This window comes from Leptinotarsa decemlineata, unplaced genomic scaffold, assembly GCF_025532065.1.
Source record: "Leptinotarsa decemlineata unplaced genomic scaffold, Ldec_3_MD MMD2_tig00000035_RagTag_RagTag, whole genome shotgun sequence".
Classification (NCBI taxonomy): domain Eukaryota; kingdom Metazoa; phylum Arthropoda; class Insecta; order Coleoptera; family Chrysomelidae; genus Leptinotarsa; species Leptinotarsa decemlineata.
The window spans coordinates 155166-170145 of NW_027412540.1; the positions used below are offsets into that span (position 1 = coordinate 155166).

Consider the following 14980-nt stretch of genomic DNA (forward strand, 5'->3'; position numbering starts at 1 on the left):
TATTTCAGATTCAATGAAAAATATTTTTGTGATATCATGCCCCACCCAAAATTATGTGGTTTTTAATATACTTCAAACAGATTTACTCTAGCTCTATTGGTTCTGGGGGACGCAGTATACCCGTAATTTGTAAAGACGCAGTATACCCGTAATTTGTAAAGACGCAGTATTGATAGAGAGATGTATATATATATATATATATATATATATATATATATATATATATATATATATATATATATATATATAGCTATCTGCGTGACATCCGGGTCCAGGATATAAATACAGGTAGAGATTTTATCGAGTGTGTATGATACAAATCAAGAATTAAATAATTCGTGGACACAACACTCAAACAAAAGGGGGGGCAAACCGCGGACACGTGTTTCTGGCTATTGGCCTCATCAGCGCGGTGCAGCCAAGTGTAAAGATGGGCAACACTTGTTTGCCGAAAGCAGGAAACAACACATACGCAAGGAGTCAACAACAGAAGCCAACCGCACATTTGTGGTTCCAGTTAGAAGACCTAGAATTCCTAGGCTACATCTAACATGACCACTTAGGCAGCTATAGCTACCTGCGTGACATCCGGGTCCAGGGTATAAATACAGGTAGAGATTTTATCGTGTGTGTATGATACAAATCAAGTGTTGCGTCCACAAATTATTTAATTCCAACAGAAACAACAGGTATGCAAAAACGCCATGGGTTTAAATAAAGAAGGATATACCAGTGAACTTCAATAGTTTGAATTGAATAATTCCAAGGTTGGGGTATGGTTAACTGAATTCTTTTATTATTTGTCAAATAATTCGAAGAGATAGAGACTTCTGTTATGTGAAAAGTGGAAATGTGTCGCATAGTGAATATTCCTATAATCTATTGTTGATTTTGCCAAATGTAAAATTTTATAGACATCAAAACATTTTAATGGTCTCTGTATAATAGAGTTATTGTAAATACGATGTACACTTGGTATCATACAGGCTGTCCTACTTATTTACTCTTCTTTCAATTATATCTTCAAGTAACCAACTGTGACAATTTGAATTGTTACAAAGTAACATGGGAAAACTACGAATTTGAGACTTATGACTTCATAGTCATTTTAAGAATTATTTCACAGTCGCAAATATGAATTTTTACAGTTAACTTGATTTTTTCAATGAAAAGGTGGCTCGTCGGCTTTTCGCGAAAAATGATTTTCTTACGAATAATTTGATGCCATACACATTCACTTTATTTTCTCTATTTTTCTCAATAATTGCAAGAAACGATCATACCTAATAACAATTAATACCTATTCGGTATACTTATGCACTAAGTCCTGTTATTTTAGTTATCCCTGACAAACAATTGGAGCTGTTGCTAGGACTACCTAAACAAATAGAATAATGAATATGCTGTCACTTTCAAAAATGTATTTGTTGTGTAGTTTATAATTAGATATGGCAAATTATACTAGAAACGAGAAAATTGACATGTTGCTAATTTACAGAGAAACAAAAAAGAATGCAACTGATGCAGCTCGATTTGATGCTCAGAGGTTACCTAATCGTCGCCATCCCACTCGGAATTATTTTCCAAAACTGGAAAGAAAAATACGAAATGAACCAAAAGAAAATGCCAATAACTTCATCGTCGGTGAAGAAAAAGAAGTAGACGTGTTGGCCTATGTTGCAGTGAATTGTACGTCGTCAATTCGCCAAATTGTTTCTGAGTGTGATATAAGTTATTCGTCCGTTTGGAGAATTCTTCACAAATACAGTGTGTAACAACGAAAACTTAACAGAGCCGTTTTTGAATATAAAAAGTAAGATTTTTAAAAAAAGCTCGGACACGTCGATTTCTAATTAAAGGGGGACACCTTTCAGACTAATCAGATTTTTTGTAGTACGCACACCCTCGGAGGGGTGCGTCCGACGACCCTTATTTAGATAGGAAAAGTAGGTCAAGTGACACCTTCGAATACCTTTACATCTCTGTTAAAAGAACATTTTTGTAACGATTAGTTTTTAAGATAATTTGAAGATTTGAAGGTAATTTTATTGAGTTCAACTCTTTTTAAAATAAATCAAATTGTTTTTAAGGTACAATTTACATTCAGAACTTTCATAAAAATAAATAAATTTTTGCTTTTTATGACAACCTGCTAAAACGTGTCCATTTGATTTCGTAAAAAAGTAAGAATTATTTGTTTATTACGAGGATATTTTTTCGGGGGATGGGCTTGCTTACAAACCTTACATTTTTGGTAAATTGAGTGGCAGCTCCTTATGAAAGTTGCCTTTTGACGTGGATATTTTATGCTTCTGATAAAAAAGTGAATCATACTAAAAACTTACCTACACAACGAATCCCAATAATTGTTTTTAAAGCACACACAAAAAAAGTAACACCTAATAAAGGTAACTCACATAAGAAATTTAGAGTAAATGTTCAAAATGTGCGCCATTTTGCTTCATGCAACAATAAAGATTTTGTTTGAATTTCGCTCTTACATTATTCAACATCTCAGGAGTTATAGCTCGGCATTCATCAATAATTCTACGACGTAATTCATCCAAATTGGTTGGCTGTGTAGCATAAACTTTAGACTTTAAATATCCCCACAAAAAGTAGTGCAGTGGTGTTAAATCTGGTGATCGTGCTGGCCATTCAATTGGACCTCTTCTGCCAATCCATTGTCCTCCAAAAGATTATTCAAAAAATTTCGAACCTGCTGGGCATAATGGGGTGGTGCACCGTCTTGTTGAAAATGGATAAATTCATCTTGACATCTTGGATTCTGTTCAATTATTTCAACTATACGAGGTTGTATTGCCTCTTCAAGAAGTTGTAAATAAGAATCACCGATTAAATTTCCATCAATGACAAATGGACCTATAATATGATTGCCTAATGTTCCGGCCCAGACATTCAACTTTTGGGAATGTTGGGTGTGTATTTCTGCGTATTGTCTTGGGTTTTCATCCGACCAATAACGGCAATTGTGACGACGGTTCACGCAACCATTTAAATAAAATGAGCTTTCGTCCGAAAAACAGATGTTATAAAGCAGTTTGGGATTTTGCATTAATCTTTCACTCATACCCTCACAAAACTTCTGTCTTCGGTCAAAATCATCCCCATTGAGTTTTAAGGATTCTCCATGCGCTCATATGGCTTATTCCGGCCATTGCTGATAAACCTCTGGCACTTAACCTGGGATTGGCGATGACTTCACCAATCACTCCAATCGGATTATCGTAATTCACTACCCTTTTCTGAACATTTCTTTTCTTATTCAAAACCGAACCTGTCCCCCTGAATTTTGTGACCAAATCCAGAACGTGATTTCTGCTTAGGCGTTTACTAGGGTTTTGCTCGTTGAATAAAATTGATGTTCTATTAGCATTTTGGTCGTTGCCAAAAAATAAAGCAATAACTGAAACCATTTCAGCAGTAGTGTAAGGCATTTTTAAACAAATAACAATACACGACCCTTTTAAACAAAACAATCGAACGATGTACTAATGAAAACTGGAAGAAGAGGAGTGGCTATTGATTTTAAAAAAGGGGTTTTATTTAACAAAAAACTGATAAGAACTGCTCGAAAAATTTTTTATTTAGACATACAAGTTACCGAGTGGTCTGTCTAATGTATTATTAACATGGCAATTTTAACTTCAAATTATCTCGAAAACTAATCGTTACAAAAATTTTCTTTTAACAGAGTTGTAAAGCTATTCGAAAGACCTTTAAAACAAGGTGCCACTCGACCTACTTTCCCTATCTAAATAAGGGTCGTCGGACGCACTCCTCCGAGGGGGTGCGTACTACCAAAAATCTGATTAGTCTGAAAAGTGTCCCCCTTTAATTAGAAATCGATGTGTCCGAGCTTTTTTTAAAAATCTTACTTTTTATATTCAAAAACGGCTCTGTTAAGTTTTCGTTGTTACACACTGTATAATTATCGATCATTCAAGTACCAATCACAGCAACATCTTTACGATAACGATCACAACCGAAGATTGACTTATTGCAACTGGTTTTTGACTAAATACAGAGAAGCTGTACGTTTTCCATTCAAAATTATTTTTTGGGATGCAACCCGATTCACCAAGTTGGGTATGTTCAATAGGAATAATAAAAGGTACTGGTCTCAAACAAATTTACATCTGATGCAAGAATGAAATTTTCAAGAGCTATTTGGTTTCAATTGCTGGATGTGTATTATCGGAGGAAAACTTTTGCAGCCAATAATTTTTGACGGACAACTGACTGCAGAAAGATACATACAGTTCCTTAGAAATCAAATTAATGATTGCATTGAATATTTGCCACAGGCTAACCAAGTTGAAATCTATTTTCAACAAGATGGAACGCCACCTCACAATTCTCAAGTCGTAAGAGAACATCTGAATGACTCCTTCCCAGGAAAGTGGATTGGCGACTTTCAATTATTGGCAATTATTCAGAAAAATAGAGAAAATAAAGTAAAAATGTGTGGCATCAAATTATTCATAACAAAATGATCTTTCACAAAAAGCCGACGAGCCACCCCGTTTCCATTTGAAAAAATCAAGTCAACTGGAAAAATTCATATTTGCGACTGTGAAATAATTCTTAAAACGACTGTGAAGTCATAAGCCTCAAATTCGTAGTTTTCCCATGTTACTTGATCAAGAATGAAGCAATTTACACGATCCATCACATTCTAGATCAAAAAATAAAAACAAATAAAAATGATTTTATTGGTCAAATATTGACAAGTGAAGTATTGTTAGATTTGGAATGTCATTCTCAATCGAAATAAGTAAAAATATATAGAATGTCCCATTTAAAAATCGAAAGTTGGGGTCATTTCCGGTCAAACCGGAAGTTCGGTAAAGCAAGTGAATATGTCAAAAAATGCAAATTGAACTGTAATACACAACCCTCAAATTTCGTTTTTCTACCTCCAATAGTAAAAAAGTTATAGTGGTGAACCACCTTAGAACCCCGTATAGGTTGCATCATCAGCATAAAAAATGATGTAACTATCTGGTCCAGATTCGAGGGCAGGTCATTGAAATAAATTATAAATAGTTGGGGCCCTAAGACGGAACCCTGTGCGACTTCAAAGTTGACTGCATGACACGCGGACGTCTAGTTTTCGGATTTTACATACTGGGTACAATTTGCCAAGTAGGACGAGAGGAGGTTCAAGGCAACTCCTATAATTCCATACCATTCGAGTTTAGTTAAAACGATATCATGACCGACTGTATCGGATTCTCTCGTTAGATCGTACAATCTCGCTTCCCGATGTTCAAAGGCATCCGACACAGTCTCATAGAACGCACATAAAACTGTTATTGTCAACTTTCCTAATCTATAGCCGAACTGATTATTTAATAATATACTGTTACTCTCCAAAAAAGCAATCAACGTTTCCTTTAGAATAACCTCGAAAACTTTCCCCAAGACTGATATTATGGAAAGTGGCCGATAAGTGGCTGTTGGGATATCCTATTTTACAGATGGTGTCACTTCATCTGGGAAAATACCTTTACTCATACATAGATTGAATAGATTCGCTAAGTTATTTTCAAAGATATTTACCTGTTTTTCAGGAAAATGATATTTGTAACGACCTGAAAGAGATATAACTATATGAGCAGCTTGTGCTTTTGGATCTAAATGAGATATATGCCAGATCCTTTCATCTGAAGCAGCAGTGAAACTTGAAATATATTTTTTTGTCATTGGTCGACACATGATATTATTGGGGTTTGTGAATAGATTCGTTCCACCGGATTTAGTAATCCTGGTGTCAACAGAAACTTTTTCTAGCATAGCATGTGATAGAAAAATATTTTTGCATTCAGTTGCTTTGTTATCATCGGTTTCAAAGTTATAATTGAAGTCACCGATAGCCAGTTCCTTACTAGTGGGTTTTATTTTTTCTGATAATATTCTATCCAGATTATTTTGAAAAATTTTACTATCACTATCGGATGATTTGTAGAAAGTAATCTTCTTATTTTTAGGCTCAAACAGCGTAAATTCTGCATCTATCTCAGCGCAGAGATCTTTTACACAGATGTTGTGGAAATCAAGATTGGTCTTAGCATAAATGCATATACCACCGTGAATATGAATCTGTCGTGTATAACTTGAGATTAGCCTATATCCTGGGAGTACGATAGAGTTTATGTCCTTATTCAACCAAACTTCTGTCAGTAGTAGTTCATCAATATTGTTTGGAATCCTTGGAAATTCACAAGCATAAACATTGCGAATGCAACTTGTTGAATGATCAAATCGATTTAGTTTACTCACCGGTTTTCAAATTAGCATATCCGCATTGTCACTAGTAAATGAAATTCAGGTACTCAATCAAGCTAAGTACCTCTATTATTACCTACAGTTGTGTTAAATAAGGGCTAATATAATCAATCATTGTTAGTTACCTCCTTATAGGAAGAAACTGCAGTAACTTTTTTCTTCATTATGATTTCCTACCACGTAGTAATGGCTACATCCATCAATTTATTATAAATTTAAAACTATAATTTTAAAACCTTATCGGTAGAAAATAAGTTTGATTCGTTTTCATTGAGTGAACTACTTGTGAAGAACATCGTTACTTTTCAGTTTCATGCGAAAGTTGAGCCCTAATGGCTATTTGCTTAAACTTTCTTCCTAGTATTTATTTCATTTGCTGGGCTTTTTTAGATAGGAAAAACACATATTTTCATTAACTCCACCTTACGATTTGATCTTCACAAGCGAAGATCAAATCGTAAGGTGTAGTTAATGAAATTACTGTGGATTTTCATCAAGTAATGGCTGAATCAATCAGAAAAAAACCCATTATACCTTCAAATGTTCATTAAACTGAAACTTCCAAATTAACACTAACATCATCAGAACGTAGTTGAATTCAAACATTCATTTATTATGTACAATTGTGTTTGACGAATGTCTTCTTTTAGTATAGAGCTGAACTTCGAGAACTGTTCTGATAATAAAAGGACAACGAAGTGTTTATCATTTTTTTGCCAACCTAACCCACCTTCAAAAATAACATACCATCATAATACCATCAAGGTATTATGAAACACTCTTTTTGTTTCTTCAAAATTTGTTTGCTTTGCTATAAAATGGAACCTAATACCTATACAGGTGCATCAATGATAGCTGCTTCCCTATTAGAGTTACAAGAAAATATTTTGGGAAAAAGTAGTAGAGATCAATAAGCTATGTTTCAATTATTACTAATATACAGTGTGTCCTGAATATGTGACAGACCAAGTCTATGTTGTTTTAATTAGAATACTTCAGATAGTTTCACTCGTTCGAATTTTTTGGGCAGAGTGCTTTCCAAATATATACACGGTCATTTGGGTTTATACCAGATGGTTCAGAAGTTATATTGAAATTATTGTCAAAAAATGAATTCATTCAACACCATTTTGATTGTGGGGACGCGCGCCATCATAATTGTAACATGACCTATGCCTTGTGTCAATCGGTACATTCTCCATCAAATTTGATGAATTATTTCGGAGGATATCTCAATAAATTTGTCCATTCAGAGGCCCATCAAAGAAATATGGTCCTATGACCTGGTCCCCAATTATGCCCTCTCCCAAACATTTATCGACCATATGTTTTTGTTATCCTCTTCTCCCATCTCTGTTGCATATTATGTCTATTTACCATGACATGTCTTTTAAATGTGGACTCGTCAAAAAACGAAACATATTCCAAAATGTTCAGTCATTTCTTCGGTAAATGAATTATAAATGTTCGCAATACCGAACTCTGGTATCATTATCCATTTCATAGAGTTCTTGATGCAATACAATTCGGAATGAATAAACTTTATTTCTGATCAACATTCTGTTCAAGTAAGTATAACTTTTATCAAACTCTCTTGCTATTCCTTCATACTCATGTGAGGTGGGGAGTCGAAATGATGATTAATATTCCGGAGAGGTGAATATAACATGCTACAGGTTCAGTTGAAAACACCTTACTCCTTGCCTATCATCCAGACCTACAACTTTGTAGGTACGTGAGGGAGATACCCGACGTAAAAACAACAATAAACCCAGCTAATGCCGCGCAGAAAGTTGAAGTAAAACCATCAGGCACCTGTGCAACGTCTTCGATTTGGAAGATCCGTCAAAAGTTATTTCCCACTATGAAAAGCAAAAATTAATTTCATTTTGCTGATCCGACCCAGAAAGAGTTCATGAGTGCAGGAAGAATTCATGACTAGCTGAAATTATATTTGTTTGGTCGTGATACTCAAACAGTAGGTACTCTCCATTCTGAAGAGACCATGCCCAGTACTGATGATGGGGCCCCGATCGGTTCTGGAATGTTATCGTAAACAAATCGGCATGTTTCTAAAAATGATATCAAATCAAGAAAGTTTGATGGGGTCGAGCTGCTGGAATATAATTCCATTAAAATGAAAAGATCATACAGAAAGTTCAACATAGGTACATAATTCAATGTCCATCGTGGTATTGGCCGAGAAATGTGTATTGTTTTGTGAAGTATATTGAATGTTAGGTCTTGTTGTGTTCCGATTTGTATTTTTTCTTCAATAAGTGAATTATTGCTTTTGAATTTATGGATGTTCAGGTTTCCCCAGATGTTCATACGGTTTCCTTTATTGATTTGTTTTATGAGTTTGATGTTTTCTGGTGGGGGAAAGTTATGTTTGTTTTGTATAGTGAGGTTTGATTTATATGTTAATGGGTTTATGTATGCTTTTTGTGCTCGTCGTACCTTTGGATCAGTTTTTCTTGATTTGGCCCATATAGAATTTGTTGCAGTCCGAGCATTGTATGCTAAACACTCTGTTTAGGTTTTTGTCTTCTTCTTTTTCATAGCTGTTTACTTTCAGTGTTATTTCCGGGTTCGGCTTGTAAGTGATGTTGATGTTCAAGGGTTTGAAAATGTTTGTCAATTTTTTGGTTTAATGGCCTATTTATGCGAATGCAGTTCATCTTTGTGTTGTTTTATCCGTTGGAGTAGTTTTATGCTTGTTCTGTATTTTTTTATTCCATTTTCTAATGTATCTATTGTCTTTTGGGTATATCCATTTTCGTTTGCTATTTGGTAGATATATAATTTTCCTTTTTTTTGTTCCGGGCTCCATTGCAAAGTGATATCCTTAGCATTCTGTAGATGAATGCGTTATAGGCAGCGATATGTATACTTTCATATAAATTGTTGCCTAACCTTGCACTTGGTTATACCGTACTGACGACAGCTAGTGAGCTAGAAACACGTGTCTGCAGTTTGCATCTTTTTTGAGTGTCATGCGGTTAGACAATTCTTTAAAACCGACTACTGCGTTAGCAGAAATTTTAAAGCCCTTCTGGAATGTTATCGTAAACAAATCCGCATGATTCTATAAATTATATAAAATCAAGAAAGTTTGATAGCGTCAAGCTGCTGGATTATAATTTCATTAAAATGAATAGAGCATTCAGAATCTGATTTCAATTTGAGAGCTACCAATAGATAGCTGTGAAAAACCAAGACGAGTACTTCATAAAAATCACCTCGTAAACGCAAGCGAGACCTCAAATACTAAAGTTCAACATACATAATTCAATGTCCATCGTGGTATTGGCCGAAAAAGTAATTGTTTGTCAGCAGGAATTTACCAGAACCTACTATGCAGGTACATTGGGAGAGATGAATGTTTGGAGATTCCATTTCGAAATATTTATCTATAACACTATATAACGGCTGGAAGCTACAAGAAGTAAGTACCGAGTAAGTGTTAATTGAGAGATTTTGAAAGTGACAAATGACAACGGAAAGAGTAATTTGGCTTTGAAAAGTATCAAGTGAGAGTTTATTGCTGTAATTTTCACATTTTTTATAAGTTTCATATCAACGGGTTTATTCAGCCTAAAAGCTACAAATAGGGTATAACTGTAATCGGTTAAATCCTTATGATGAACATATACAAATCCTGGGTCGTCAGAGCTTTAGATGCAAAATAACAGAGCTGTATTGACAGACTAACCTTGCAGGATATTATTCTGTCCAATACTGATTGTATTGTATTTTGCAAATTTATTGAATTTTCAGGGTTGCAGACCATATGAAATTGCACCGTGCGAACATCATGTGAATGGAAGTCGTACTCCTTGTGATGCCAGTGAAAGTCACACACCCAAATGCACCCAAGCTTGCGAAAGTTCCTATTCAGTTTCTTACAGCAAGGATAAACACTATGGTTCAAAATCATATTCCATATCTAGTGATGTCGAACAAATTCAAAAAGAAATAATGACAAATGGACCTGTTGAAGCAGCTTTTACAGTTTATTCTGACTTCGTAAATTATAAGACGGGTAAGATGATATTCGATTTTATAAAACATGTTCATGTAACGCTTTTTTCAATTCACTGAAATATTAATTGTTTTAATGTAAATATAAAATCAACAAAGCACGCATTGTTTGCGGATGACTCAACTTTATCAGTTTCTAACAAAGATTTTACCAGCAATGACTAATTAGTAACATATAATAGGTTAGCTGCTTATACAATGAAACTCAAAATATAATTGTTTCTTCCAATCCCTGTATTAATTGAACAAAAAATGTCAAGTTTCATTATCAACAATGAATTGAGCTGGCCTAATTATATCGAAGCTATCACCAATAGGTTTTCTACTGTTTTGTTTGTTGATGGTTCACAAAATAGTGCACTTGACGACACTTAAGAGAGCAGGACTTGGGGTCATTCAAGTAACTCAGTACCTGTCTTCAGGTGTAGAAAAAGACCGTAAGGATACTGGCCAAAGGGTATTGATTAATTCATTTAATTCTTTTTCAGTTCAAATCCACATTGAATTTTTTTTTATATTCAACACTGTTTTTTACAAGTCTGTACATGTCTACAGATTCATGAAATCGACAAAATAGACATTGTTTGCAGATGACTCAAATTCATCAGTTCTAACAAAGATTTTTCCAGCCTACGATTAATTAGTAGCATATTAATGGTTAGCTTCTGAATAATTAACTTTGAACCATAAAACTCAAAATATAATTATATTTTCCAATACCTGATACAAGTGATATGTTAAAGGTTCTACTTACAAAGTGATTGGATTATACACCAAACATACTATATATTCGACAATAGGAACTGAATCAAGTGCATTAGTGCAAGGACTAAGAATACATACTAATAAAACCTCTTTTTTGTCCATATTCATTTCATCTAATCTAAAGCTACGTTTGGATATTTATTATGATACTGGAGTGGAGCTGAACTGACTAGGAGTCATCTAGTAATCACGTGATGTTTTTAGCATTTTTTTTACCCCCTCTCCGTCTGGTAATGATTGGTGAGGTTTTGGACTACTCTCCTCCTGAGCCAAAATCACGTGTATTTTTCTTTAAATTAAAATATTATCTTCAAATACACAAAACAAAGAATATGATTGTACTGATACATGAATATGTTCAATAATGTTCAAAATTTCTTCAGCACCACTAAGTGGATGACCATAATTAGGAAGGAATATGTAAGAAAGACTTGAAGAAATTTTCAATTGAGAATCTCTGAACATTAAAAAAGTTTTGAACTGAAGAAGACCAATTCTACCTATGCTTGCCACCTTTTGGAAAACGATCACAATTTCGACGCTAAATATGATGTACTCCCTGTAGAAGCTAAGGGACAGAAGTTGAACCTGCTGAAGTCTCTGGAAATAAATAAGGGAAAATGTAACAGGAGGTGATCACCCATCATTGTTAAACGTTTTTTCATAATACCATGTATTAGCGAAACTTTCTTCAACACTACTAACTGTATGAGCATACGTAGGAAGGAATGAGCATACGTAGGAATTCACCTGTTGTCCAAAAACTGTGAATGTAATTGTTTCACAGATTCTATCTGGTATCGCTTTCACTACTAAAAAAATTAAGTTAGGTACCTACTGTTGTGGTATATAAGAATTGTAGCCCACTTTGTAATATTCATTTCTGTTGGTAATTGAAAATGCAACACACCCTGTATTGTACATCAATCATTTTTCAGTTATTGTTTGACATTTGTATGTGAATGAATTACTGTCAGATAAAAGTTTATAGATATATTATTTTTTGATATATTCAATATAACGTCTAAAAGTTACTCAGGCTTATTGTAATTACACTTTTGCACTGCCCTCATTGCATTTCCAACAGGTTATGGGCCCAGGCAACAAAGTAAAAGTTGTAATCTGTCAGTAAGTGAATGTTACATCATTGAATTTATCAATATGAGTTCAAGTAATGGTTTTGGATCTTCCATTGAAGACAATACTTGGCAGTTCGCAGTTCAAACTTATCTCGAACATGAAGAACTCTGGGAGTGCGTCACAGGTACAGAGAAAGATGAAAAAAAGATCACTAAAGCCAAATCTAAAATGATTTTGCTAATTGATCCCATCAATTATGTTCATATCCAAGATGCACCGACAGCAAAGGCTGTTTGGGACAAATTGAAGGCAACTTTTGAAGATTCAGGATTAACAAGGAGAGTTGGATTATTGAGAACTTTAATTACAACCAGACTCGAGAACTGCAATACTGTTGATGATCACATAAACTGGTATTGCACACAAACTGAGAGGCATAGGTTTCAATATGTCTGAAGAATGGTTAGGAACTCTTTTTGTTGGCAGGTTTACCAGAAGAGTATAAGCCGATGATAATGGGCATCGAAAGTTCAGGCGTAACCATTACAGGAGACAGTATTAAAACAAAGTTGTTGCAAGATGTTAAAAGTTCAAACACTAAAGGCGAAAGTGCGTTTTATGGTAACAGACAGTTCAAAGACAAAAAGGATAGAAATAAAGAACCTAGATGTTATGAGTGTAACTTATACGGACATAAAGCAAGTGATTGTTATAAAAAGAAAGACTTTCAAAATAAAGACTACAAAAATAAAAAGGATGTAAGACCTAGCAAATCTACTAGTGACAATAAAATTAAGAACACTCACGTCGGATTTTGTGCAGGTTTTGCTGTGAATAATAAAAATACTGATGACTGGTTCATTGACTCGGGAGCTACGGCTCATATGACAATGCGCGAGGACTTGCTCACGAATTTGAGAGAATCTGAAATAAAAGAAATTGTTGTAGCCAATAATTCAAAGGTTGAAGTGAAAGCAGAAGGTGAAATACATTTGCAGATCAAAGTAAAAGGTATAATAAAATACTTAACTGTAAGAAATGTATTGCTTGTTCCTGATCTGACAACAAATTTGTTGTCAGGCAAACAATGTAGACTTCCATTCAACCATATTGGCACTAGCATAAATCAAGTGTTAAAACTAATTCACTCCGATTTATCTGGTCCAATTGAAAATGAATCTTTGGGAGGAGCAAAATATTTTTTCACATTAATTGACGACTACACTTGGAAAGTTTTTGTATATTTTCTAAAATCTAAAACATATGTTGAAGATACTTTTAGAGATTTCAAAAATATGGTAGAAAATGAAACTGGAAATCGCATCAAAATTTTGCGAACAGATAACGGTACAGAGTACTGCAATCGAGATTTTGAAAACTATCTCAGAGAATGTGGAATCAGGCATCAAACAACTTGTCCCTATACTCCACAGCAAAATGGGATAGCAGAACGCATGAACCGTACGATTTGTGAAAAAACAAGGTGTATGCTGTTTGATTCAAATTTGGAGAAAAAATTTTGGCCAGAAGTTGTGGCAACATCAGTTTACCTCATCAATCGATCTCCGTGCAAAGCATTAGAACTGATGAAGAAAACATATGAAGAAATGTGGACTGGGAAGAAACCGAACCTGCAACACATCAGAAGCTTTGGTTGTAAAGCAATGGTTCACGTACCTAAAGCAAATCGTCGCAAATGGGATTTGAAATCTGCAAAATTGATTTTTGTGGGCTACTGCGATGAAACCAAAGATATCGCTTCATAAGGTCAAATTGGAATAAGCTCATTAAAAGTCGTGATGTTCATTTTATTGAAAATGACTCGCATTTGAAAAAGGAATTGTATAATCATTCTGAAATTGAAAGCATTTCGAAAAATACCCAAACAGTGGGGGGCATTTTTGATTAGGAAAATTCAGCTAACAGTGAAACCAGAGAAAGTCCAGAAACTACTAGAAGTGATGAGAAAAATGATGAAGAAGAACCAGAACCTTTTGAATCAGAGAAAATTATAGAAAATATTAGTACCCCGAGAAAATCTGAAAGACTTAGGAAGGAGAAGAAAATGGATGATTACTTTCTTTATCTGACTCAGACTTCTGGTGAAATAGGTGATCCTACAGATATTGATGCGGCGATGAGCAGTCCAGATTGTGATCAGTGGATAGCTGCAATGCGGGAAGAATACGATTCTTTACTAGCAAATGACACATGGACTCTCGTTGACTTACCTCCTGGCAAAAAACCTATTAATTGTAAGTTTTCAAAACAAATAGAGATGAAACCGGCAGGGTCATCAGATATAAATCCCGCCTGGTAGTCAAAGGTTATTCTCAGAAGAAAGGGGTTGACTACACAGAAACTTTTAGCCCAGTAGTTCGTTACAATTGAGTCAGGTATTTGATAGCTATAGCAGCCAAATTTAATCTGGATATAGAGCTGATGGACGCAGTTACCGCTTTCTTGCAAGGAGACCTTGAAGAAGAAGTATATTTGCAACCACCAGACGAATTTTATCGAGGAAACAAAGTTTATCGCTTGAAAAAGGCCATTTATGGTTGAAAATAGGCAAGTCGTTAATGGAATAAAAAACTCAGTGCTGCTTTGAAGGATATTGGATTGCAGCAATCAATAAATGACCCATGTATATACTATCATACTGAGGAGTAGAATATTATATATACGTGGATGATTTATTAATATTTTCCGACAACAAAAATGCAACGGAAAATTTAAAGGAAGACTTGAAAAGAAAATTCAAGATGAAAGATTTGGGTGA

At 34.6% G+C, this 14980-nt stretch overlaps 1 protein-coding gene across 1 annotated transcript in view; it reads left to right on the plus strand.

Annotated features, from left to right (window-relative positions):
* Positions 1 to 14980, plus strand: part of LOC111513797 (cathepsin B) — a 65514-nt gene that overhangs the window by 39208 nt on the left and 11326 nt on the right. Inside the window, exon 4 of the mRNA XM_074171688.1 lies at positions 10093 to 10357. Coding sequence (XP_074027789.1) covers positions 10093 to 10357 — 265 coding nt within the window. The remainder of the gene's footprint in view (positions 1 to 10092; positions 10358 to 14980) is intronic.